The sequence below is a fragment of the Myotis yumanensis genome, unplaced genomic scaffold (genome assembly GCF_028538775.1).
Source record: "Myotis yumanensis isolate MYYU_CA2020_CCGP unplaced genomic scaffold, mMyoYum1.0.hap1 SCAF_5, whole genome shotgun sequence".
Classification (NCBI taxonomy): domain Eukaryota; kingdom Metazoa; phylum Chordata; class Mammalia; order Chiroptera; family Vespertilionidae; genus Myotis; species Myotis yumanensis.
Window position 1 is genome coordinate 18,822,596 of NW_027223756.1, and position 27,209 is coordinate 18,849,804.

The 27,209-nt window shown below is 42.6% G+C and overlaps 1 protein-coding gene across 2 annotated transcripts in view; it reads right to left on the reverse strand.

The window, feature by feature from the left end:
- GRIA1 (glutamate ionotropic receptor AMPA type subunit 1) overlaps window positions 1-26,636 on the reverse strand; it is a 272,265-nt gene extending 245,629 nt beyond the window's left edge. For both annotated transcript variants that reach the window (XM_070414554.1, XM_070414555.1), the window contains exons 1-2: window positions 26,271-26,636; window positions 23,161-23,298 (exon numbers count right to left, since the gene is read on the reverse strand). In XM_070414554.1, the coding sequence (XP_070270655.1) occupies window positions 23,161-23,298; window positions 26,271-26,352 (220 nt within the window). In that variant the 5' untranslated portion in view covers window positions 26,353-26,636. The remainder of the gene's footprint in view (window positions 1-23,160; window positions 23,299-26,270) is intronic.
- Window positions 26,637-27,209: the final 573 nt, after the last annotated feature.

A 27,209-nucleotide genomic window follows, 5' to 3' on the forward strand; every position in this document is an offset into this window, starting at 1 on the left:
TGACCCCAGAGTCTGCTTCCCTCTCAGTCCCTGCATCTCTCACACCCAATCTCCTTTCCTTTTTCATCAGTCCTAGACCAGCCATTACAGCCAAGCTGAGGTTTCTATTAATTTTTTCCCTATTATATGGTAATCAATGCTGCCATCAGCAGAATATTTTTTTTTTATCAGGCACGGATCATGCTTGGATTTTGTTTTTGAGGTGTTTTTTTTTCTTTCCTTTCCCTCAGTTGGCATGGGAACGCTGAAGCACCAGTTCAGGGAGGATCCATCAACCAAATCATAATACTCCCCCATGCCGCCCAAGTGCTTTGATATGTTCAAAGTGCACACTCAGTCCCCGCTCATGGAGGGAGATCTGGAAGCAGCCAGACTTGTTGTTTTCCCGGCTGACAGGCTCTCCAGCTCACCTAATTCCAGAGGGAAAGGGATCCCAGAGACCAGTCCAGACCCCAGAGAAGGGAAGTGCCTGAGTCAAGGTCACATAGCAAGTTAGCAGTGTACAGAGGACTCAAATCTGGGTCTTTATACACTGCTGGATGCCATGTAAGTCTTTAGGATCTTGAACATTTCTGACCCTCTGTTTGCTCATTGGTAAAATCAGATCATCGTCTGCTCTTTTTCCCCTAAGGGGTGCTGTGAGAATCAAGTGAGGTTCATGTGCTTAGTTCACATAAATGGCAAACATTTCTTTTAACCTTACAACTCCAAACATGGGTCTCACATTCAAATGTTCACAAATAGTTATTAAACTGATGGAAAATGAAAGGACATGGTTACATGTTTATGCCTCAGGTACATGTGATGGATTACTATTCATCTATTCAACTGTTCATCCTTCACATCCTTAATGCCTAATGGAGGCCATGTTAACTTGGTTAAAAACTGGTTGATAAAAGACATGTTAACTTGGCCCTGAAGGAAGGTGAGATTTGGCATGGATCCCAGATGGAAAGGGACCCCAGAGACCAGTCCAAATGCCAGAGAAGAGAAGGTCCCACATCAAGTCAGCAGTGTACAAAGGACTCACATCCGGGTCTTTTTACACTGCTGGATGCTGTGTGACCCTTTAGGATGTTGAACGTCTTGTAAGAAATTCATCACCACATGATGGGTTATGAGCAATAATGGCTTACAGAGGCACAGTGCTGCTGCCTTGAGAGTGTGTGCCTCGCTGCCTGCAGAGCAGAAAAGCCTTCTCAGAGTTCAGTGGGTTAAAATTTGGATTTTAAAGGTTGACTGGGAATTCCTTAGGCCAGCAGAGTAAAGGCCTTGAGCTGAGTTACAGCAGGTGTTTGGGGGTGGTTGCAACTTGTTCAACAGTGTGACGCAAGGTAGAGCTAGTATTTATTAGGCACATTAGGCCCTGCACTCAACATTCCACAGCAATTTTTCGTGCCATGCACATGGATAAGGATTGTTATTAATCCCATTTGACAGCTATAGAACTGAAACTCGAGTTATTACATGATTTTTCCAAGGTTTCACAGGTGAGAAGTGGCAGATGTTGAATTTGTGGATGTTTGGCACCATGTCTGGGTTCACAGGCGCTACTCTTTATGGTTTCTGTTAAATAGGGATTCATGGGGAAACTGAGGCTGTGAGAGTTACCAGGTCCATGAAGGGGAAGTGAAGTGAAGAGAGGATCTATGAGTTACCCAAAATCACATGGCTACTCAGTGACAGAACTAAGGCTTAAGTCTCACAATCGTCCTCCTTTTATTTTTCCTTTGGATCAGACTGCATCTCACTGACCTGGGACAAATTAAGAGACCAAGATAGAGGGTGTCAGAAAAATAATCAGCCATCTCCCTAGAAACAACAACTATCCTGTGTATCCCCTCCACTGTTCTGCTTGTGTTAGGTTTTCCCGGAGATCTGCGTTGGCGGGGAACTCAGAGTATTTGTGGATAACAGATGTACCTATTTTCTTGGTCTAGTAAAATGAAGAAGTGAGAAGGGTTTGGGCACAGGGCCAAACTCAGCAGAACTATCAAATCTTAGGTCTAGTCTACAGGACTCCCTCTAGTTCCCAAATGCCCCCCCTATTTTTGCATAAGCTTCTATTTGCTTCCTATCTACCACCTACTAGTAAGTATTTTCACTTATCATTGTGCAAAAACTTCTATTACCAGTTGTATTAGTTAGCTTAGGCTTCCATTAAAAAACACCATAGACTGGATAGGGTAAATAACAGAAATTACTTTTCTCACATTTCTGGAGGCTAGAAGTCTCAGATCAGGTTGTTAGCGTGTGATTGGGTTCTGGTGAGAACCCTCAGATGGCTGCCATTTCACTGTGTGCTCATATGACCTTTCCTGTGTGTGTGTGTGTGTGTGTGTGTGTGGAGGGGGCAAGGGGGGAGGGCGGACTCTGTGCTATCTCTTCTTATAAGTGCACTAATCCTACCATGAAGGCCCCATCCTTATACCTCTCTTAAACCCAATTTTCTTCCAAATACCCATCTCCAAATACCTTAAAATTGAAGGGAGATTCAATTCAGTCCATAGTACCAGTATATGGAATTAGAAATATGCTCAGAAATATGTGTCTTATTGTTGAGGGATGCTGAAGAAAGCAAGTTTGAAACCGGCGGAGACTTTCTGACAATGGCGTCGAAGGCACTGGGTCATCAGGGTGGAAGTGGTAAGGTACTTCTGAATAAGGACCAGGTGTCCAATAGTCATGATGACTGGGAGATGCCCAGAGCCAGATAAAGGAAACCCTCTCTACACTCTTAGACAGTCCACACTCTTAGAATGGGCTCTGCCACATTGAGCCAAAATCTGTCAAGCCATACATCCCATTCATTGGTATTTGTTTGGCCTCCTAGGCCACAGAAAATAAATATATAAAATCCTTTTTAAAAAATGACTATTTAACTGTTTAGGGATGGAGATTGGTCCATACTCAGTCTAAGACTTTCCGTCTCAGAGCCACCCACTGTTCCTCGGCGGGAGTACTTTCCAGAGCCTGGCCCATCTGCACACAATCCTGTAACCTGTAAGGCACCACTCTTCCTGTAAACTGCCTACTAAGTTTAAAGTCCAATTACCCAAGGTAGAGTGGGTCTAGTCACTGGGTTTCTATATAATATCTGCAAGAATAGATTTAGTTTTGTCAGATAAAGGCCTGGAGCAGAATTAATTGTGCTGCCTCAAAGCCATTGCGAACTCCCCACACCCAATCTTGTCTCCTTTCCTACTGTATGTCAGCATCTCCTCAGCCTCTCTATGCAACTTGCCTCTTTTATTTTTGATATTAACTTTACACGTCACATTAAATATAATGTATTTCAACTCACCTCACTTAAAAACAGTACAGAGGCTCGGTGGTGTTATTCCTGGACATCTAGGTGTGGGTTGCCCAGAACTGTCTTTGCAGGGAAGAGAAGAAGGAGCATGGTGGCAGGACTGGCCTGGGCCAGTTTGGCAATTGCTTTCCCAGAGTCTGTCATTTCTTTCTGAAATCACTGGCCATTCCTTGTTCTCAGTAAAATGGTTTGAGGGACTGGTTCCAAAACTTGGTAGGGAGCCAGGAAGAGTGGGTGGAAGTCTTGCTTGGTGGTCAGAAGACCTGTGTTAGAATCACAACCTGGCCACTGGCTCACTATAGACAAAGCCCTTTATGCTCTCTGGGCCTTAGTTTCACTGAATGTTAAACAGAGGAGCAGACCAGGCATTGAGTCCCAGAGGTATTAATAGGTAATTGTAAATAATTTCCTAAAATAATTAGGAAAATAATACTCTACCCTATTCTGAGAACAAACATATTAGCATATTAAAGGACTTTCAAAATCATGAAAAATAGAACTCCCTACTCTGTTTAATCCAGTATCACTAAACTATAACCCCACAACTTTCCGTCATCCTCTCATACCCCGTCAAGGGAAATGAATCAGCAGTCTCAGAACATCAGAGTTCTAATGGGAAGCGTAAACTAGGTGGATTCCTAAAGCCCTTTAAAAATTAACTCTTTGGTGCCCTCATGTAGAAATGTGGATTTTCCATGTCATTTAACATCGGGTAACTTTATTCTGGTAGAGGATTATTCTAGTAACAGCTAAATAAAATAATCTTTATTTGTGTATAAAGAGTACCTTTTGAATACCAGCTATGAAACGTCCTTATTATGTCCCTGAAATACCTTTCCTGGCCTTTAAGGCCTTCCCCAGTCTGAAACCAATCCACTTCTTCAAATGTATCTCCCTGGAACCTCCATCCCAATCTTCAAAATCACCATGTTAACTCTCACCCCTTTCATGACCTCTTTTTCAGCTCTTTCACCCATTCTCATCTACAATCCTAAACAGTCCATGTTTACAATGCCCCCTGGGCCTGTGGGATACTTGTGATCAAGGCAACATTAAAGTAGGATCAACACAGTCATCTTACTAAGACGGGAAAGCAGGAGGGTACATTTCAGAAATGGCCTCAATTGCACATATCTAAAAGAAGTCAGGCTCTTATTAATCCTCTGTTTTATCCTCACATTCACTTTCCCAGAGCTATTCATTCCTCAAACGTTTTAGTCAACATTGCCCCATATTTCACTCCCTCAGCCACTAGCTGTATATTTAAAGCATTTTATCTTCTCCTTCTCAAATAAGTACAGGACCAGATTTAAATGATACTTTATTTCATTATTTTAAGGCAGCTTTCTCCGAGTAAGACCTGGAGAACTAAAAGGAATCATCTTGGCAGATGGTAAAGGAAACAAGCAGCAAAGTGGCTGTATTTGGGGGGATTTGTTGTTGCTGTCATTTTCAGATCAAAGCAGCTTCAGATCTAGATATTTTCTAGCTAAATTACAAAATCCCATCCAGAGCACTTTTTTTTTTTCCCTTCATGCCCCTCATTTCAGTAAGAACATTGGATTTTCTGATGAACACTCTGGAGGGTATTTCCAAAGAAGCTTGTCATCACAAACAATTAAATTGAACAAACAATAATCGCTCCCATTAGTCAGGCATGTACTATGCTAGGCCCTATGCTAGGCTATGCTAAGCATTTTGTAAGTTCATCTCCTTCAACCCTCACAACAACTCTGAAAGGAATGTATTATTACAGCCACTTACAAAATAAGAAATCAAGGCTTTGAGAGGTTAAATCACTTGTAAAGATCACACAGGAGAAGGCCAGAGAGAGTTGGGGGGCAGGAGGGAGGGGAGTAAGAGATCAACCGAAGGACTTGTATGCATGCATATAAGCATAACTAATGGACATAAGACACTGGGGGGTAAGGGAGGGTAGGGGTTTGTCAAGGGCGGGGGGGAAAAAAAAGGACACTTATGTAATACCCTTTGTAATACTTTAAGCGAAAAATTAAAAAAAAAAAAATCACACAGGATTCAAAATTAGGAAAGTGTATCCAAAGTCCTTGCTGTAAACCATGATGCTACCTTGGAAATATTTATTGAACATCTGCCCTGAGCATTTGGGTTGCAAATACAAGTGAGCTTATCGCCCACCCTCAAAGATTTCATGATTTTGATAGTAGATATATCCTTTTCCAACATGCAATAATAGCAGTACAAAAAAGAGAGCAAGTAAAATAAAGGAAGGAAAAATTGCTTATAATTGAAGGAATACAAAACAGCTTTATAGTGCAGTGGAAATATCTGGGAGGCATGTTGGAAGTAGGTCTGGTTTCTTTATCGCAATAGTCTACACTCAATCTATTACTAAGTCTTGTTATAAATATACCTCTTGTGTCCCCTCTGCTACCACCTTGATCCAACCCACCATCATCTATCATGTGGCCTAGTGGAGGAGTCTCTTAATTGGTTTCCCAGGGACCCCTTTGTGATGCACTGGGTTACTGATATAAAAGCATACATTTATACCCTTTGCCATGTGACTTTGTAATCCCTCTTGGAAGGTAGAGTATACTTCTCTGCCCCATGAGTAATTGAGTCAGTAGAATATTTAAAAGGCATGACCAAAAAGAGGCTTTAATATATTCTTGACCCTCTTATGTTTCTGTGATCTTCGGTGAGAATCACAGGTTTTTTATAGCTATTGTCCTTTTACCCTCACTCCTAATACAAGGATGCATGGGGCAGACAACAAACTCTCCCAGAGTCCAGTCTAATCCAGCCTAGAACAGGTGAACTATAGTCAATTGGCAGATTATGAAAAGAAAAACCAAGTTTTTATATAAGCCACTGAGATTTTGATGTTACTTGTTATGTAGCAATAATGGACTGATACACACTATTTTCATATTTTACAGAGGAAATCTAGTGATCTTTAAAAAATGTAAATCAGATTACTCACTCCCAAACTTAAAACCACATTAGTAATTTTTATTGTATTTGAAATCAATTTCCATTCCTTTTTGAGGCCTTAAAAATAGCTTGCCTAACTCTTTGTTTAATATGCATTAGCCCCCCTTGCCTTCTTTGTGTTGTTTGAATACATAAACTCACTCTCATTTTAAAGCCTTTCAATTACTGTTCTTTTTTGTCTGAAAAATTCTAGAATCTTGCCGAAACCGGTTTGGCTCAGTGGATAGAGCGTCGGCCTGCGGACTGAAGGGTCCCGGGTTCGATTCTGGTCGGGGGCATGTGCCTGGGTTGCGGGCGCATCCCCAGTGGGAGATGTGCAGGAGGCAGCTGATCGATGTTTCTCTCTCATCGATGTTTCTGACTCTCTGTCTCTCTCCCTTCCTCTCTGTAGAGAATCGATAAAATATATTTTTAAAAAAAAAAAAAAACAAAAAAAAAAACAAAAAAACAAACAAACAAACAAAAAAATTCTAGAATCTAGATCTATGCTATCTAATATGGTAGCCATTAGCCACATGTGACTACTTAAATTAAAATTAATTAAAATTGAATAACATTGAAGAGTTAGTTCCTGAGTCATTGTAGCCACATTTCAAATCCTCAACAGGCACATGTCACTAGTGGCTACCATATTAGGCAGCACAAATATAGAATGTTTCCCATCATTGCAGAGTGTTCTATTGGTCATAACAAGGCTCAGTTGAAATAGTACCTCTTCTGAGAATCCTACCCTGACCACCCATTTAAAGCAGTTCTCTAGCCTACTCTCTGTTCCATGACTTTATTTGGCTATATTTGTAACATTCAACACTATTTAAAACCATTACACTTATTTATCTATTCACCAAAATATAGACCCTGAGAGTGCAGGGACCTTGTTAATACATCCACAGGCCTAATAAGAGTGGGTGGTGAGTAAATGCTAGCTGAATGAGTACATGAATAAAATATTAGCAGTTGGTGGTGAGGACAATGCCAGGTGGAAGCAGAAGCATGAACAAAAGCGAAGTGGTGAGAGGTTGAGAGGCATATTTGAGGCAACACAGGGTAGCCTATTTCAGCTGGAGCAAAGCGTGCACAGTGTTAGATAAGTCTCAGAATGAGACCTCATTACTGAAAGACATATTCTGGGCTGAGTTTGCACTCAAAAAAGGGGGGTACCACCGATAATTTTTAAAGACAGAGAAGTTTCATGATCAAGAAATTAATCTACCTGCTGTGTGGCAAGTGGGTTATAGCTCGAAGAGACAAGTTAGAAGGCTGAAGCCATAAGCCAGTGGAAAAAAAAAGAAAACAAAATGGGACAGATTCAAGAATAATTGTGGTGGTGAAATCAACACATTACGTGTATTGGGCAGAGAGGTTGACAGAATCTGAGTAGTCAAACCAGATACTTGATTTACTGAGCCTGAGCAGTTCAGCAGAAATAGAGCGAGGGAGGAACAACATATTTGGCAGGAAAGATGTGAAGTTCTATTTTTGATGTGTTGAACCCAAAATATAGAGGTCAGCATCTTGGGGAAAAGGTAGACATTGGGGAGAAAAAGGAGCAGAGTTGTCACAGCGAGCCCCAATGGTGATGGTGGGAAAACATAGCACCACAAAACTAAGGGCTCTTAGGGAGAGATATGAAGATTCTCATAGTCCTTCAGCTGTGAGAAACAAAAACATAATACAGTTGGATTTGCAGATGAGAAATCTATTGTAACACTAAAGGAATTATTCCATTAGAATAGCCAGAGTAGAAACCATATTTTAAGATATTAAGAATGATCTTGGAGTAAGGAAGAAAAGGTAGTAAGAGCAGTTTAAGAAATTTTGCCAAAGCGAATAAATTACCTAGATTCTAGACTCCACATGGACGCTTATGAGTTTCCATAAACTCCTGCTTTTCAGTGGCTGGAGTACAGATGACATGGAGAGCTTGCATTAGATGTTGTGTGCCCTCCTTTGTAGCTGTGATCGTCATAAACTTCACCAGATAGTTTAGGGATGGCTAGAGCTTATCCTGCTTGCTCAAGAGAGACTCTGCCCTAATTTATCACCTTGATTAACATACGGAGTTTGACACAGAGAGATGAAGTTCTTCAATTTAACATTTCCTTTGCACATAATTTAAATCTCAAATTGTAGACTTGGAAGGGTATCTAGAAACCAACTAGTTCATTTCCCTCCTCTGTGAAAAAAAATGAATATAACACACACACACACACACACACACATCTCTGCCATCCTTAGAAGCAACAGCAACAACTCTTGACTACTCTGGATCCAAGACAGGAAGGCTAGACAATTTCATCACCTCTCTGTTAGGAGTGCCCGAGGAAACCTTACCCTCTGCCTCTGTTATGCTCAGTGGCTTCCACAACCTGTGTCTGTCTTGCCTTGGCAGCAAGTCCATCTTTGTCAGCCCTTGACTTGTACAAACAACACAGAGGGGAAAAGCCAAGCATCTGCCCTGAGACAACTGAGTAATATGATTTTCAAGTAATATTTTAGGGTTCCTCATTCCCTTGCTTAGAGAAGATTCTCAGTACAGTGGGGCCTTGAGTTACGAGTGTCCCGACTAACGAGTTTTTCAAGATACGAGCCGTCTCTCGGCTGATTTTTTGCTTTGAGTTGCGAGCTAAAATTTGGGTTACGAGCCAGCTTCAGATACTGCTAGTTGGCGCAGCGAACGTCACAGTGAACGCCACAACATCAGCCCAGCATCACGTGTCTCACTCGTTCACTGTTGATTTGATTTGTTGATTTCACGAGTAATTTGAGTTACGAGCTCTGTCACGGAACAAATTAAACTCGTAAGTCAAGGCCCCACTGTATAACTTGCCTGAATGGCTGGTTTTTTACATTCCATAGGGGATTTTACTCCTATGTGTCTCCTTTCTAAATCTCATATTTGAGCTCAAAAGTCACCTGCTAAGAGAGGCCTTCCTTGACCATTTAATCTAAAGCCAGCCTTCTCTTCTACCACAGGATTCATCACCACATCATACTTTTATGACCCTAGTAATAATTTCTATTTTTTACTTGTAAACATATTTATTGCTTATTTTCCTACAGCATACATGCTTCATGGAGACCAGGACCATATCTATCATGCCTTAGTTTCCTCATTGCTTAGCAAAGTGTGGAACATACAATAGTTGATTGAAATGGTCAGGTATTGTAGCATAACAAACAATCCCCAAATTCAGTGGGATATAAGAATGAGCATTCACTACCATGTTCACAGGTCTGCAGGTCAGTTGGGACATCTCTCCTTCAGACTTTAGTCTGTGGATTGACTGTGGTACTTCTTTCTTCTGGGACCAGCAGGCTCATTGGGGCATGTTCTTCTCATGGTCTCTACTTGAAACGTGCCTAATAATATTCCAATTGCCAAAGCAAGTCACATGAACAAACATATCATTAAAGGAGATGGGGGATATAATCTTTCCATGTAGTTTGGGGAAGAGATAGAAAATTTCCAAATAATAAACCACCAGAATACTCTATAAATATAAATGATTGACTAAATGAATGCCCTCCCTAGATCAGTTGACCTTTCTAGCTAAACCACTTTCTAGTCATTACAGTTGTGTGTCCCATTGGTATTAGTTTTGGAATTTCAGTCCAAAATTGTGAATCGATGACTTATTGTGAAAGAACCATCCCACCCTGTTTTATTTGGATAGGAACTCTCTTAATGTCTCTGCCTCTTTTTACAAAGGGTAAAGCCTCCTTTATTTGATACTGGCTCTCTCTGCACCCCTCCCCTCCTGATTAAGGCATAGGGAAGGCTTCATTCCTGCAAAAAACTAGAAGGGATGGAACCAATTAGAAGAACCTACCATCTGGTGGTGTGGGATTTGTAGATTTATAGAGAGGATTCCCACTTGGTTGTTTAAGAGTTTATGCACAGTAGATTCAGTGTCTGAGTAGAGCAGGAAATATCTTGGTCATGAGAGAGAGTGACCAAGGATAGATTCCTGAGGATAACCAGGTATCTTAGTGTGAATGGCCCCAAAAAGAGTGGCCTGAAGGGACCACCCTCCCAACCACACCATGTGGGTGGACCACACTTCCTAAAACTGTTCCAGGAGTACAGATTTGCTCCTGGCTGGGCCAAGATGGTAAAAAATCCCTTTCAGTCGACCTGGATTTCAAAACGTTTGCCTGCACTGACCTTTAATCTTCCCTTACCATCAGAATCCCGTGTATGCTCTTCACTTATTGGTGGCTCTTCTCTGCTTTAGAATGTTGACCCTTGGTCTAGCTCCAGCCTCTCTGAATTTTCCTTCTGAAGAGATGTGCATAAGAGGGTATATGTATTTTTTTACCTACTGAGCATTTAATCTATATATTTTTCAGTAGTAACATCTTGATTTCCTTTGAGAGAACTGTTTTTCACCCCTGTCCATGTAGTTATGGTGGGCTAATGAAAACCAACAATCCATTTGATCCTTCTCACCACTCCAGGCTATAAGAATGGTCATGTGACAAGGCCTGGAACAACCAAAAGATGACATTATACTGGTTATTGTGTCATATTGAGAAATGGACATGCGTCCTGATTTTTATTCTGTGACATCAGGCCTAAGACTTTTGTGAAACTGATGGGAAAAGAGAAGTTCACTCTCCCCTGATGTTGAGATGGACAAGTGGAGGCTGGCTGTGCTGGAATCTGACATGTGAGATCTGACATATGATATATATATGCCTGAGAGTAAAGCCAATTTAGAGAAAAGCTGAGCCTGAAAACCTAGAGGGTATATCTCAGTCCTGATGTTATTCAAGCTCCTGAATCTAGCTGCACCTGAAGTAAAAATTATCCAGTGAGTTGGGTCTCTAGGACTTGTCCCCAAGAATCCTGACTGTTGCCCTACCTCAGTGGTCCGCAAACTGCGGCTCGCGAGCCACATGTGGCTCTTTGGCCCCTTGAGTATGGCTCTTCCTAAGCCTTAGGAGTACCCTAATTAAGTTAATAACAATGTACCTATCCATATAGTTTAAGTTTAAAAAATTTGGCTCTCAAAAGAAATTTCAATCGTTGTACTGTTGATATTTGGCTCTGTTGACTAATGAGTGTGCCGACCACTGCCCTAGCTGGTTTGACTCAGTGGATAGAGCATAGTCCTGCGGACTGAACGGTTCTGGGTTTGATTCTGGTCAAGGGCACATGCCCGGGTTGTGGCTCGATCCCTGGTAGGGGGCATGCAGGAGGCAGCCGATCAATGATTCTCTCTCATCATTGATGTTTCTATCTCTCTCTCCCTTTGCCTTCCTCTCTGAAATCAATAAAATATATATATATATTTTAAAAAGAGTCCTGACTGTTCACCACCCAAATGGGGTTGGCCCTTCATCCCTATAAGCAATAATTTCTTAAGTCAAAGATACTGTCTGGCCCACGTATTTAGTCTGATCCTGTGGACTGAATCACAAGTGCAAAGGAATACTTTCAGATGTAGTGTTGCTGCATATTTGGACCCAGAACAAATTAGCCTCCTTAAGATTTCAATTTTCCTCATCCACAAAATAGATTCATTCATAGATAATGACTACCCTCATAGGAAAACACTAAAGATTACTTAGTCACATTGTACTTGTGGAGCATTTATGTTAATAGATAAGAAGCCTAGTTAATTATATTGCCCTGCATTTGCCTACCACTTCTAATTTTTCAAAGCTCTTTCATGTAACTAATGGCATTTGCCTGTTCTAATACCCCTAAGAATTTGGTATTATCACCCATATCATGTGTCTGGAAACTCAGCTGGGCACAAAGATTTCTCAAGGTCATACAACAAGTCAATGTCAAAGCTGGCATTGAACAAATTATTTTAATTTCTGTATACACTAATTATTCTATTTAATTTCACTGGAAATTGTCCTTTTGGGCTATAATGCTCTTAAAACTAGAATAATAGATACCAATGATTAAGTTTTATTGGAATGATCATCATAGAATTATTTTTTTTTTAATTTTGGAAATAAACTAGATATTCAATAAAAGGAGACAAATTAAATAAATTAGGGTACATATGTACAATAGGCTTTTAGGAAGCCATTAAAATGAATGTATGATGTTCAAAGTAATGTGTTATACTAAGTAGAAAAATCATCTTTTTTAAGATAGTAATATAAATCTATTCTTAATTTCTAAATTGAAATGTTCAGAAAGAAGATGGGGAGTTTATCTTTAGCACTGTAATTACACAAATTTTATTTTGTTTGGTGTCTGTATCCCCATGGGTTTCTATAATACACATATCACTTTTGTACATAAAATAAAAACTATCCTCAGAAAGTTAATTTCCATCTCAGCAATTCTACACGATGAACACGCAAAGACAGGCTTCACCATAGGGTGTGAATTTCATTAGCCTCCCACTGCCTCATTAACCTCAATTGTGCCTATATCCTCTGAGATCTGGACCTCCCATGACCTTGGGCTTCCCTAAGCTCTCTGGACAGCAAGCTGTGACACACTGAAGCTGGGGTGGGGGTTCGGGGGAGGGGGGTTCCAGTGACCTCAGTGCCCTGCACACCTTGACTGCAGCTGGCACCGAGCAGCACAGGCCACTTGACAATGTAGAAGGCTGTGTGACAAAAGCACTAAGCAAGGACACCCGAGGAGGAGGAGGGCTGCCTCCACGGGAGGGAAACTACAGGATCCACAGGGGAGCAGGCAGACACAGCAGTCAACGGAATGAAGAAAGTCCTCCCAGCCCACAGATGTCTAATAATGGAACCAGAAACACATACCACCACCCCCTCTCCTCCTGAGAGCTCAGTTTCCTCATCTGTGAAAATAGGAGACTAATAGTACCTACCTTGTGGCATTGTGTTGAGTGGAGAGTTGATTTGAAATTAACTTTGATTTCCTCCTTCTCATAAGCACATACTTTCATTGGAAACAGTTTCCACAATGGGGAAATGACTGGCACAAGCTGAGCACATCAGCAATGGCACAGCAAGGCCCTGAACCAGAAATCCTTTACTTAGCAAATGGAGCCTTATACCTTATTTAGGACTCCTACTGACAATAGTCCAGATGAGTTGAAATGAGCTTTTGATTTGATTTACAATTAATTTTCACCCCATCATGTTCCAGAAACACGATTGTAATAACTTTCCATAGGTACAACGCTGCCTGCTGAAACTCTCAGAACTGGTGGAATCAAACCATCACCCCCCAAACAACAATGCTTCAGGCTTATTCCCAATACTGGCACTGATGTTACATAACATATACTGGTAGATATGCATTGATTCATGTATTTATTCATTCAACTAGCACCTCTGCACACTGTGGTGGAGACTGATGAGAATCTGAAGAAACAGGCCATTATCCCCACATTGCTTAGTCCAGTTGGGCAGATAAAACAAGGGTCCAGGTAAGGTAAACCCAGGACCAAGTGTAACAGCTGTTATGGGGAAGACACAAAGGGCCAAGGTGGCTGAGGAGGGTGTGAACATGGGAAAGCGAGGAAGGCATTGTGGAGAAGCATCATAAGAGCAAGGGCTGCCCAGGAGGTTAGAATTTCCACAGGGGACCATGGGAGGAGCAATTTGTAGGTGAAAGTGGAGGAAACAGCAGTGGTAATTTTAGAACCATTGAATTTTCTGGTTTGATTAGAGACCAAGATTCAGTGTACTGTGGCTTTCCCTGTTGATTACATAAGTGGGGCTCTAGGTGATTCCCTCTGCTTCCAAATACACAATCACCAGATTTCCAGCCCCCATGTTAGATCAGCCTCCAATCTCCATGAGCTCCAATCTCCATGTACTCCAATCTCCATTAGCTCCAGTCTCCCTGAGCTCCAGTCTCATTGAGCACACACACACCCCTTCTGCCCTGGGCACACTGCAGAGCCGCATACAACAGCTCACCTCTCCATCTAATCATCAGCTCTTCCCCCGCACCCTCACCACAGCATCTATCCCTCTGTGCATCCTCCAGACTTCATCCCAAACTCACAACAGGAGTAAAGGAGCAAAGGCCATTGCTCCATTAGCAAAATGTCTCCAGGGAACGTGGAAGTGTCAAAGTGCTCGGAATCATCTAATTCCTGGTGAGAAAACAGAAATCTGAACATGGCACTTCTCCGCTTAAAATTCTTCAGTGGGTTTGTCATAGCTCTTGTTTAAAGATCAAAATGCATAAGAGGGCCCACCAGGCCTGGCCCTTGCCACCCTCTCCAGCTCCAACCCCCCCCCCGCCACCCCCCGCCATGCATTTTCCCCACCACCAGGCCTCTGACCAGGAAGTTTCTAGAATACCCCTCCTGTTCCCAGCATCACATCACCAAAAGCCTTCAGTTCTCAGCTCAAACACCTACTCATTCCTCTGCCAGAGCTAGTTCCTTTGTAATATGTTTTCATTGAATTATGACCCTGTTTTTCACAATTTTGTCACAACCTATAATGATACATTCATTTGCACAATTATATGACTAATAGCATCCCTCACTAGCCAGTAAGCTCCAGGAGCACAAGGCTGTTTTCTGTTTTTGCTCACAATAATAAGCACTCCATAAATACAGTACTTGGTGAATATTGAATGAATGCACTTGAGGCTCCTGGTAGGGTTAATACCCCTTTGTTTGTAAAATGTGACACTTGGTGGGGTTGGGGTGGGGAGTTCAGAGCTTTCCTTAGATTCTCAATCTGTTGAGTGATCCTTCCTCCAACCAACAGCTGGTACAAGAGCGTCTTCTCTGAATTGTTTATCCTTGGAGTTTTCCATGCATTCTCACCATAGAAATACAGCCCTGGAGGGATTCTTAGAGATTATGTGAGTTTCATTTTACAAATTAGCACTGGGTGGTGGGGAAGAGGTGTTTCTCCAATGTCACATATGAATGATTTTAAGAATATAGTCCAGCATTTGAACCCATGTCTTCAATCCTCGATCCAGAATGCTTTCACTGCATCAAACTTGGTGTGTGTGGTGTGTGTGTGCGTGTGTGTATTTTCCAGTCTACATCCTACCTGTCTTTCTAAATTCAATTCATATGTCCTTGTTTTATGAAACCTAGTCTGATTCCTTCATCAGGAAGTTTTCCTGCCTTTGTGTGTGTGTGTGTGTGTGTGTGAGAGAGAGGGAGAGAGAGAGAGAGAGAGAGAGAGAGAGAGACTATTATATCTTTTTTTGTGTGTGTGCCTATTTCCTCTATAGGAACCTGAGTCCCTTAAGGGGAGAATCAATACCTAATATATTTTATTTTCCTTAATCCCTACTGTAATGCCTTATAAAAGCAAATGGATTTTATCTGTTGCATCAACTTTAACTCTGACCAATTTGTGATTTGTAGTAGCTGCCTGGAATGCTGTGGTGAAAAGAAATTTAAGGCCATGTCGAGATTCAGTGGGAAAGAATTCTGTAATCAATGAATGCTATCTGCAGGGGCTTGGAAGGGGCAGTAATCCTATGTAATAAAGAGCTAAAATGCTAATTAGACCAAACAGCAGAACAACTGTCTGGACGACCTTGACCATCCAGATGACCTTCTGGATGAAGCTGGGGCTGTGAGGGCTAAGGCAGCCAGTGCTGTGAGGGCTAAGGCAGCCGGGGCTGGGGGGGCCAAGCCCCTTATATGGATTTTGTGCATCAGGCTTCTAGTGGTATATATGCTTCAGAAAGGTCAGTGATAGAAGAGCTTTGAACAAATGAACAAATGCATGAACCTTAATGGTTTCCCATTGTCTGGTGCTTTATCTTGAGCATCTCAGAGGAGGACATTAATCTCTCCCATCTCAGCAGAAGTCTTCCAACTAGTTAGAGAAAGCAATGCTCACACACACTTTTCTGCACAAAATAAAAGACTTATGGTCATAAATATTATAATAAGAGCTAAGAGTTACCCACAGACACATGTTGAAAACTACATGTCTCAAGGTGAGGGCACAGGTAAAAATGGAGGAGCCACAATCAGATTGTGACATCAAGCAGAGACATGCAGACATCTGAGAATGTGGTGTAGCTGTAGGTTACAAACTGAACGCCCCACCTTCCTGAAACAAACATGCTGGAGTGGCTGAGGGGAGGGAAGAAGAAATACTGTAATTTTACCCACTCGAAATACCTTCCATTCATGTTACTGCCAAAATCTGCTCCACCCTTCAATGCCTTCTCTAGCCCAATCTCCCCCAAGCAGTCTTCCTTATCCACAACCATCTAGCTTCTAGCTTCTGCCTCATAGGTCTTAGTTCTTAATCCTGAATCATAAACTTGATTGTGGCACTTCTTGTGTGGGGCTCATGCCATTTCACTTTTTTTGTGTGGCCACATAGTCATATATCTTGAAAGGGTGAAAGCTCATTGAGTTTAGACCCAAGGCTGGTTTCAAATGCTAGTTTAGGTTTGGATTCATTGCATCATATGGAGAAGACACTACCTTTTTCGGTCTCAGTAGCATCGTCTATGAAATGGGGATAATATCCTTTCAATTTTTGTTATAAATCTTAAATAAGAAAATACATGTGAAGCATCTGGCACATAGTAGGTCTTCAAAATAGTCTTCATTTATCCCACCACCAGCCCTCCATGCTTTTCATTACGATATATAAACTAGGTTTTGAATAGCAGGAGTTTTGCACATCTTTTGTGTCTTCAGCTATATGTTACAGAGTGAATATTAGGTACTATTAGAATGAAATAATAAAATGACAGATGCTGAAGGCTAGACATCAGGTATAAACACATTGTCTTGCTTATTGGCCTGGGCAAGCAACATCATTTTTATACACTGGCCACATGTACAATAGGGAGTGGCAAGGATTTTGGTAAACTTCAGAGTTTATGCCTTACACTTAAAGAGGACAGTACTTCTCAGCTCTACACAATAGAAGCTGAGCAGGAATGTGTGTCCAGGGTTGTCTGATGTCCTACGTTTTTTTTTGTTTTTTTTTCAGAGAAGTCAGAAATCTATATTTTTATGCCATATTTTGAAAAAAAAGTTTGTGGACAGTTAGTTTACAAATCTGAAAATGATGAAGGATGCTCAGGCACAAGCTAAAGGACATTTGTCTATTGTCAATGCCTAAAGTCTTGTTCGAATGCCCTTGGGTTTCCTGAGTAGTTTCACAACAGAAGGGGACCCACTATAATCAGGCACACTACCCCTCAGCTGATTGCCACTTAGGCTCTCAGCATCTTTATGCCGTGTTGTTCCCCGACTCCTGGAGACAGCTGTTCCTTTGTGTTAGGGGACTAGCTCTGTGACATGTGTTCTCAGCAACACCAAATGAAAGATTTACATGGTCTTTTTGGAGAGCAGTTCATATTCTGATGGTAGAGTTGACCTATAAACACACAACACAGGCAACCTTGTAGAACAAATCAACTGGGGCTTAAGAAAGCAATGCTTTCGGGAGCCAGGCAGGTAAAGAAAAGAGAGCAGTGGGCTGGTTTGGAAGGAAGCCATCTAGATCGGATACTTTCTGCTCCATCCTAGCAAGTTGGGGCTACAGAAGAGACGTGTTATATTGTGTTGTCAGATTTTTTTGAAATTTCAAAGAGAGCTAAGATACCCAGATTTTTATGTGAAATCCCATGATTCTTAAACACTGTAATAAAACTGGCTTGTGGATGGCCATTTGGCAACCCCTTCTGCAGTCCTCAATAAGTGGCAAGTGAGCGGCCTACAACAGTGGTCGGCAAACTCATTAGTCAACAGAGCCAAATATCAACAGTACAATGATTGAAATTTCTTTTGAGAGCCAAATTTTTTAAACTTAAACTATATAGGTAGGTACATTGTTACTAACTTAATTAGGGTACTCCTAAGCTGGCCTTTGCTAAAAACGTCCTCAATCTGATTGAGGTATGTTCGCCGAGGTCGACCCCTTCCAATTCTCCCATCCACACTCATCTTGTATACTTGTTTCGTCTATCTCCTTTCCAAAAACTGACTTCTGCACATGGGCCATGAAGTTTCAATCGCACTGTACGTGCGCACCCAAATGTGGTATTTTGTGGAAGAGCCACACTCAAGGGGCTAAAGAGCCGCATGTGGCTCGCGAGCCACGGTTTGCCGACCACTGTCCTAGAATAAAGTGCCGAGGGCGGTTAGAGCAGGGGCAACAGGTAATGTGTCTTCTTTACCTTTGCACATGCCATTCCCTCTTCCAGGAACACACTTCCTCATCCCTTCCAGCCCCCTTACCTGGTCCTCCTGGAGAGCTTCTGTTTATCACTAAAACTCAGTTCCACTACCACTCTCTGAGAAACCAACCCTACTCCTCAAGACAACTCTAACACTCCCCACAAATCACTGCTATAGCACATACAACATTACATTTTAATTTTCTCTTTAGAGGACAGTCAGCCTTACAGGGAATAAGGTCCTCAGGGCAGGGAACATGTCTTCCTTTTGTCTGCATTGCTAGTGCTTAACACCATACCTGGGCTTCGTTAAAAGCTCAGAAATGCTTGCTCAGGGAATAGAAGACTTTTTAGATTAAAGAGTTTCTTTCTCAAAGTTTGATGCTCATACTAACTACTGCAGAATCCCCCTAGGGCCAGTTCTTGAATATTCTGATTTAGAAAGTCCAGAGTCTGCCTCTGAATCTTGCTTTAAATAAGCTCCCTGGATGAATATTATGGGCACTAAAGTTTGAGGACCTATGAGCTGAAATGTAACCCCACAAGGAAAGAGGTTGTGTCTTCTTCATTGACCATTATATTCCTATCACCTTGCACAGTGCCTGGCACAAAGTAGGCATATAGCATGTATTTGCTGAATGAATGGACGGATACATGAATGAAAAGGTCAGAATTAAGTTGCATCAGTGCTCCTTAGACTGCTAATAGAAAGCCCAATTAGTAGTTCATCTGTCCCTTTATTTATACTTAACCATAAAGGCACCCAGATAAACTGAATGATCAATAACTACCATCTCTATGGACAATCTCCCCAACGCTGCCCTTGTAGGCTTGGAAAAGTACTCAGAGGAGATCCCAAGGTAGTTGGGTTGCAGATTCAATGACTTTATTCTTTAATGATGGCATACTAGGAAAGCAAGAAAGATTGAATGCAAAGAAGATACAAAACTCTCATTTTGGCCAGTGGTGTTAGCAATCTTCCTCTTCTATCTCTTCTGCATCCCCTACCCTATAACTACCATTCTTTCTTTTTAATCCCTGTTACTAACACATTTAGTAGGCGTAGCTCTTCTTATATTTCTCCCTTCCCTTCTCCACCCTCTGGTGGAGGGATAATGAATAGCAAAATGCACAAGAAAATATCAAATGACAGCAAAAATTATAAAAATACAAAGATTTGATTATTTTCTGGTGGTAAACTGGGGCAGTTAATTTAAAGTAACTACTGGTCCAGATTTCAAAAAGCACCTGATATTAAATCTGAATAAGGTGTACTTTTTTCCCCATAAATGATTAATTTGATGCATCTTCCTTAAAACCTCTCTCCTCCCTTTGACATTTTTTTATTCAATTCCAATTGGGACAGATGTACAGTTCTCACAGACCAATGGACCACATGAACATAGCCCAGACGGTCCCCAGCCTCATGTGGAAGTTAACAGAGAATCTTCCAGGCAGGTTGGGAATGACAATGCCACTGTTACTACCCAAACTGCCCAGTACCCTCTCTGATCTTAGAGCTAAAGGGAAGAATTAAAGATCTAAGCACAAGATAGCGTTATTGCTTCTCAGACAACCCCCTTAATGTCCCTCGCTGGATTGTAGGCTACTTGAGAACAGGGGTCTTTTCTCATCTCTGGTTTTCTAATGTTCATTACAGATTAAAGAAGCATTGAAAGAATAACCAAATTCACAGGAACCTGTGCACTGGTACATGGCAGGAATCAAGGTCAAGAACCCAGATCCATTCATTCTAGGTTCACTAACCACAATGGATTATATTTCATATTTCAATCTCCCCAATAAATGGCCACCAACCCTATTAGAGATCAAGGCTTAGGTTGTGAAGATAACAGTACAGAAGCACCACCTTTTGCCTCAGAACATTTTCTCCTATTTTTGTCTTCTCTTATCTTGTCCTGTCAGTCAACATCTTGACACTAGGACAGCAGTTAACGTCTCTTTCCAACAAGCTGTGTGGTAGACAGTTCTCAGTAGTATGAGTGCCAGCCGTTTATTCTTCTTGATTCCCTAAACAAGTAATCCTTCTTGAGTAATGGAACCTTTTGAGAGGAAGTATGACAAAAGCTATGGAGTATGACAAAAGCTTTGGAGTTTTTCCTCAGGAAATAAATTAGCATATTCATACAAATGCAAAAGATTATACATAATCACTGGTTGTTTTTAGATGCATTGATCCACATACCCAAATCTATCCAAACACCCTACTGTAAGCCATATCAAAAGAAATGAGAGGTTATCCGACAACCAAATACTGACTCAAGATTATTCTAGCTTTCCAGGGAGATGGTTTCACAGAACTACAACTCAACAATTAAACTTCAGCTCTTTTTGAAGGGTATCAAATAACACAATAGACAAGATTTTTCAATCTCAGCATCACTAACATGAAGAATTGCTATTTCATTTATTCAATGGGTCACTCTTCTGCAAAATCAAAGCTACAATTTGAAGCACTATACAGTTTTCTTCTTAGGTGCTTTATCAGGCCATTGCCTTATGCCGGGAGCCGGTCCATCCTTGCTGCTTGACACAGTCGCTGCAGGAAAGAAACATCTGCACAGCATATGTTTCAATGGACCTGGCATATATAGCATACTGTTTTTAATATGTTTGCTCCCTTTAGCGCCATGTGTTTTAACCAAGGTCACCTCTCCGAGAAAGGTTGTTTCCCCAGGTGGGGATCTTTCCCTGAGGTTAGGGAGGGGATACAACCCCTTAATTAAGTGCCAGGCGGGTAGTTAAGCTACATAATCTTTACTCCCTGGAATGGAGATAAGAAACGCCCTAACCTTTGTAATAGAAATTGACAGGATTAAAATCGGCTGGTATAAATATGGATGTAACAAGACAATAAACATCAGATCCTCATCAGTTCCTAACCAGAACTCCAACCAGAACTTTGGCTGGAGATCCTGGCTATAGGTCCTGACTAGGCTGCTGATCAACTGAAGGCTGTCTTCGTGTCATTCCTTCTTCGCCGACTCCGTCCACACCTTTGGGGACCCCTGGACCCGCTGGGATTGGACCCCAGCAGCCTTACAACACCCAGAAAACTCCCTTTTGCTTCTTGGGTATTCTCAGTCTAATTGATCAGGTTACCATGGGATTGGTTGGTGTATCTATCACCCAGGAACATGGACTTTAGGGTCACTAGACCACCATTTACTTCCTGGGTGATCTTGGGTACATTGTATAACCTGTTGAAACCTTAGTTTCTTCATCTCTAAAAGATAACAGTGCTCTGCAGGGCTCTTGTGAGGATTAAATGAGCTAACACATGAAAAGCAATTAGTGCATTGCATAGGCCATAGTAGATGCTCAATACATGGCAATGAATGTTGCTATCATTATCTATAAAATACTTTTAGTTCCTGAAACAAATGTTCTCAATAAATGGAACCTGGTAAAATTATAATTCTTGGAATTTGTATCTACATTATCCTATAAGTGGTCTTAGGGATAGGAAGAATTCTGTATTCTCACCTTGAGCCTGCAAACATGTTCAGTTCAAATCATTGAGAACCCGCCATGAGGAATTGAGGGAAAGAGATGAAGGAAATATGGTCTGTGACTTCTAACATCCACGGCTCAGCAGAAGTCACTGAGCCCACGGTGGCACACCAAACCTATGGTGCCAATTTAAACCAGTTTTGAATCTTAAGTAGTTCTTGCCCATTCAGCTCACACTTCCATGCCATGAGCTTAATATCCTACATGAGCTTAATCCCTGGAGGGAATATGTCTCTACTGATTAATTTTTATGCTTTTATCTGTCATAAAATGGCAATCATGTGACCATACAATTTCCTTTTCAGTCCTAGTTGTCAGAAAAACGCAGGATAGTGTTTGTTGCCCATATTTTATAAGACTTTCAATTCAGATGTCAGAACTTTATTTCCCCCTTCTCCTTCTTGAGGTCACCTCTGTTCTGCGTTATGCTCAAAGTCTGCCTTGCAAAATGTGTCTTAAGCAATCAATCACTTCAAAGCATTTTAGAAATAATCAAGGCACTGATCTTTAAGCAATTATTGGTCATTTCCCAAAATGGAAAACCAGATATACAACTTCTCATATAGCCTTTTTAAAAAATCAAGCTACAGGGACATTTTTTCCTTTTAATTTGCAGACAGGAAAAGGCTTAAGCATTTAAAAAAAATTAAATATATTTTATTGATTTTAGAAAGGAAAGGAGAGGGGGAGAGAGAAACATCAATGATGAGAGAGAATCATTGATTGGCTGTCTCCTGGCCCCCCTCTGGGGATCGAGCCCACAACCCAGGCATGTGCCCTTGGTCGGAATCGAACCCGGGACCGCTCAGTCCGCAGGCCGACGCTCTATCCATTGAGCCAAACCAGCTAGGGCAAGGCTTAAGCATTTTAAACCACATTCTCCAAGTCAGACTCTTTAATTCAATGTCTCTCAGAAGTTTCCTAAATACGAAAACTCTTTCAGCTAAACCAGAAAACCTTCTGCGAGGTAGAGGAGATGTAGTCACCCCAAGTACCCATCGTGCTGGCATTTAAAGTTAGCTGACAGTGAAAAAGTGAACCCATTCTATGAGGCATTGCAGGAGCTAAAATGCCAACTGATGGAATCACTCAAAAGGCCCTAGACATTTTTCTTGGAAGGCTTTCTCTTATGAAGACAAATGACAACTCAAGTCATGTTTGCAACACCACCACCTACCCACAGGCCCTCTTCTCATTGGTCGATCGCAGAAAAAAAATCTCAGAAATATAAGCAATTACTTACATCTATAGGTCATCTCAAAGCTGTCACTGATGTTCACAATATCAATCTGGGGGAGGAGCTTCGGGGGCTCTGTGAGTTGCGACAAAGCAAATCTAAAAGCGGCATGTTCCTGCGACTGCTGGTTTGGAAATAATCCCCCTATGAGGAAAGAAAATGCAACATGGTTTCTGAGCTAGAAACAGATTTGATTCCTCCTCAGAAGGACCCCTTTCTTCTCCCCCTGCCAAACTCACTAGTTGTAGCCTTTAGTGGTGGGACTGAGAGTTCAAATAGAGGTAATTGGACACTGAGGCTTACACTTCTGTAGATGCCTTTCATGGGACAAGGGCCTCTAACACACCAGTCACTCTCCCAAACATTGGATTGTTCACCCCTCAACTCAGCTCAGGTCAGAGAAAACAGGAGAACTCTGACATTTCTCTTTTTCCTCCCTGTGCCAACCACCTAGGTGGCCTTTGCTCTTACATGCACATAAGCCCTTGTTGTGTCTAACTTTGTCCTCTATCGAACCCATTTCTCACCACAGAGTTTTACAGGGGTAGTACTAATAAATGTGGCACAGTGAGTCCTAACTCTGGGGCCCCAGGGGCTTCTCCCGCACTATACCCATTTGGTTTGACACTTTTGGCCTTGGACCTGCCAAGACCTTCATGCGATTTAACTTGCCTATCACCTTGAAGGTTTATTATTCATCTCCTCTGAAAACTCTTGATTTTATGCAAACAGTGTTTTGGTTCTTTCACACTCACATCCAGCTACCTAGAAATGACTTGTTACATAAGGAATTGCCCTCGTGTGCATTTGCATGATAGAACCTTGGCCTTCAAACAGCTGGGGGCTTAGAATATCCAGAGAATATGAATGTTCTATTCTAGTTAAAAAGAACAACAAAGGTGCCTGTTGGAGCTCCAGTTCCAAGAAACAAGAGTACATGGCTTGCTTTTGTATTTACTGTGGGCATGTAAACGAATTAAAATACATTCTTATGAGTGAGCATGAGCTATTTCCAGAGGCTGCACTACAATGAATGTTTACACAGAAGTTTATCGCAGAGCCCAGAGGAATCATAGTCCCAATGCCAGGCACTTCTAACTTCTTATACAGGGGGGATGTGTTTGGTTTCCAGAACCAATAAATAGATGGTAAGGCTTTTCATAAAGATCATACAAGGAAAATCAAGTACTACCTGCTAGCAGTGATATTTTCAGCATTTGCTCTACAATTTAATGTTTCAGCCCTTTATTTGAAAACGGAACGATGGTTGTATCAGTTGAACAGCAGGTGGGAGCTAAATATGATGAAAACTCTGCAGAGACACATGGGCAAACATACCATGTACACCCCCCTGCGTTAATCCCATGGCAAAATACACAAATACACTCTGAGAAAGAAGTTCACATATCTGAAGACAAATATTTCCAATTAGCAAGGTATGGGCAATACATAAGTACCAACATAAGCAATGCTACACCTAAAAGCAAGTGATTTACACCTATTCATAGGCTCCATTTTAAAGAGGAAAAACAGCAAACTCCTTCTGGATTCTGTTGCTCTCCCCTCACCCCCAAGATGACCACACCCCAAAACACTTCCCAGTTCCCTTCCTCCACCCCTGCAGTGAATGAAAGAGAGGGGGTGGGGGTGGGGAGGCAGACAGCTACAGGCTGGGCTGCAGGGAAGTGCCTCCTGGGAGGCAGGAAGTTTTGTTTTGCGTGTAAGGCACAAACACAGGTACACAGACACAGTTCAGAATGGAGCTTAACAGGTGTCAGGAAACAAAGCAAGTTACTCCGTGGCAATTCCAACCGCCCTCGGAGCCAGCCTGCTGGGGAGGCCAAAAGTGACTGATACTGCAGCACATGCTGCGTGTCCAACAAAATACCAGCCGCACCACAGCCCCCCACAAACACACACAAAAAACACAAGCGATCGGTGATGGGAACTTTCCCTAATGGAGCTAGGTCCCTGTCAGGGGAGAGAAAACAGAATCCAAACCAGCCAAGATGCCTCCAAGCAGAGCAGCTTGCTTGATTCCTCCTCACAAACAGCCCTGAGATGCCGGTCACACTGAATCCCGGGCCCTTGTGGACACGCGTTGTAATTGGTGTAACAGTTCCTGTTTGTTTTGCTTTCACCCATTATTATCAGGAGAAGCAGTGTAGGTTGGCTGCCCCATAAATACAAGGAGGGTGGGGGTCTTCTTAGAAGCACAACAACCAGGAAGGGGGAACAGGGAACAAAAAGACAAGCAGGCTGTGGCAACCAGCTCCAAGTTGAGAGGATGGAGCCCAGGGCTGGGGGAAGCTTGGAGGAGGGGAGAGGAGTGTGTGTAAATGTGTGCATTTGTGTGTAAATGTCTGTGCACAGAAAATCGAAGAGGAGGGAGCCATTGAAGGAGCAGAGAAAAGGCAGGCTAGGAAGTTCCAGGATCCCAGGAGAGGGGACCACCAGCCCGGCATAGCAGACAGCAGAGAGCAGGCAGCTGGAAGAGTCCAGAGCAGGAGGGGAGCCCCCCTGACTTGGAGGGGGTGCTTTTGGCATTATTTCAATGGCTGCAATAAACCCTTCGCTCCTTATTTTAGAGGGTCTCTTTAAAGAGACCTCCTCCAGCTTAGAAATCACTGCCTCTCTCAATTAAGTGTCTATGTGGCTACTTAATACATAATCACACACATCAGACACCACAGGTATTTATATAAGTAAACGAAATCAGGCACCATCTACCAAGCAATGGACTTAACTCCTTAAACACCCACCATTTCTTTCCTTGCTAAAGCCTGATTATTTTTATTCCTCCATTTCATATGCTCATGCCTGGAGTGTAAGAGTGTGTGGGGACTGTGTTTGTGTGTATGTGTGTGTGTGTGTGTGTGTGCACACGCGCGCGCGCGCGCGCACGCACACCACACACTTCCCCTCTGCTCTTCATCTGATCAAGAGGAGCCCCCTCCCCATGCTGTGGCCCAAGTCCTTCTCCCATCACCGCAGCACAGCATTCACTAGCCAAGCACAGTCCTTAGTGGGGGTGGGGAGACATAGACACCCCCCACCTCAGAAAAAACCTGGCCAGACCCCAGAAAGTCCCTCCCCAGGCTGCCCCTCTCACTCACCGATCTGGATATTGTTGGGGAAATTGGCACCTACTACCGCGCCTAGGAAACCGGTGCAGAAGAAGGCAAAAATGTGCTGCATATTCCTTTTTGCATTGGCGAAAAAGAAGCCCAGGTCCAATCATAGATTTGGTGTTTCCCCCCTTCCCTGTATTCCTCTCTCTGTTCTGCCTGTTCTTTTCCTCCTGCAGTTCCTTCCTTCCTCGCTTCCTTCCTTCCTTCCTTCCGCGAGGTGTGTGTTTCCCTTGGAATCCGAGCACTTAAACTGCAGCGTTAACACCAACTGACAGCCAGATTAACTGAGCACGGAAAAGAGAAGCCGTCCTCATGCTAGCTGGAGCGCTTGCTCCCCTCTCCTCTCCCCCTCTCCTCTCCTCTCCTCTCCTCGCGCAGCCTGCCTCTCTCTCCCTCCCTTGCTCTCGCTCCCTCGCTCTCCCCCTCACACTCACACAGGCAGCAAGCTGTGTGCTCATACCCACCAGCCAGCTCAGAGTTCCACAGCTGCCCTCTCTCCCTGTCACTCCCTGCCTCCCTTCCTCACCTCATCCTCCTTCCAGGGTGCCAGGTGAATGGGTGGGAGGGTGGGTGAGGGAGTGTGATACAAGGAGCTGGGTCCTGAAAGGGACAAAGCCATTGGCCCCTTCACCCGCCCCCTTGCCTTCCTCAGCTTTCTGCCCCCTCCCCCAACCCCCAGCCTGGCAGATGCTCCTGGGAATGTGGGTTCAGCTGTAAGTCAGTAGGTGGCAGGGGGTCCCCACAATAGTCCTCCATCCACAGGCTGCTTGATCTAGGTCACTTTTTCTAGGAGCACTCGGGCTGTGCTGGATATATCTCCTGCACTCCACTGGCCCAATTATTCCTACAACTAATTCCTGAGGGGAAGACCCTAGAAATCCCCCCTAGGAGCTTTAGAGGAGAAAAAACGCTTTCCCTCCCTAA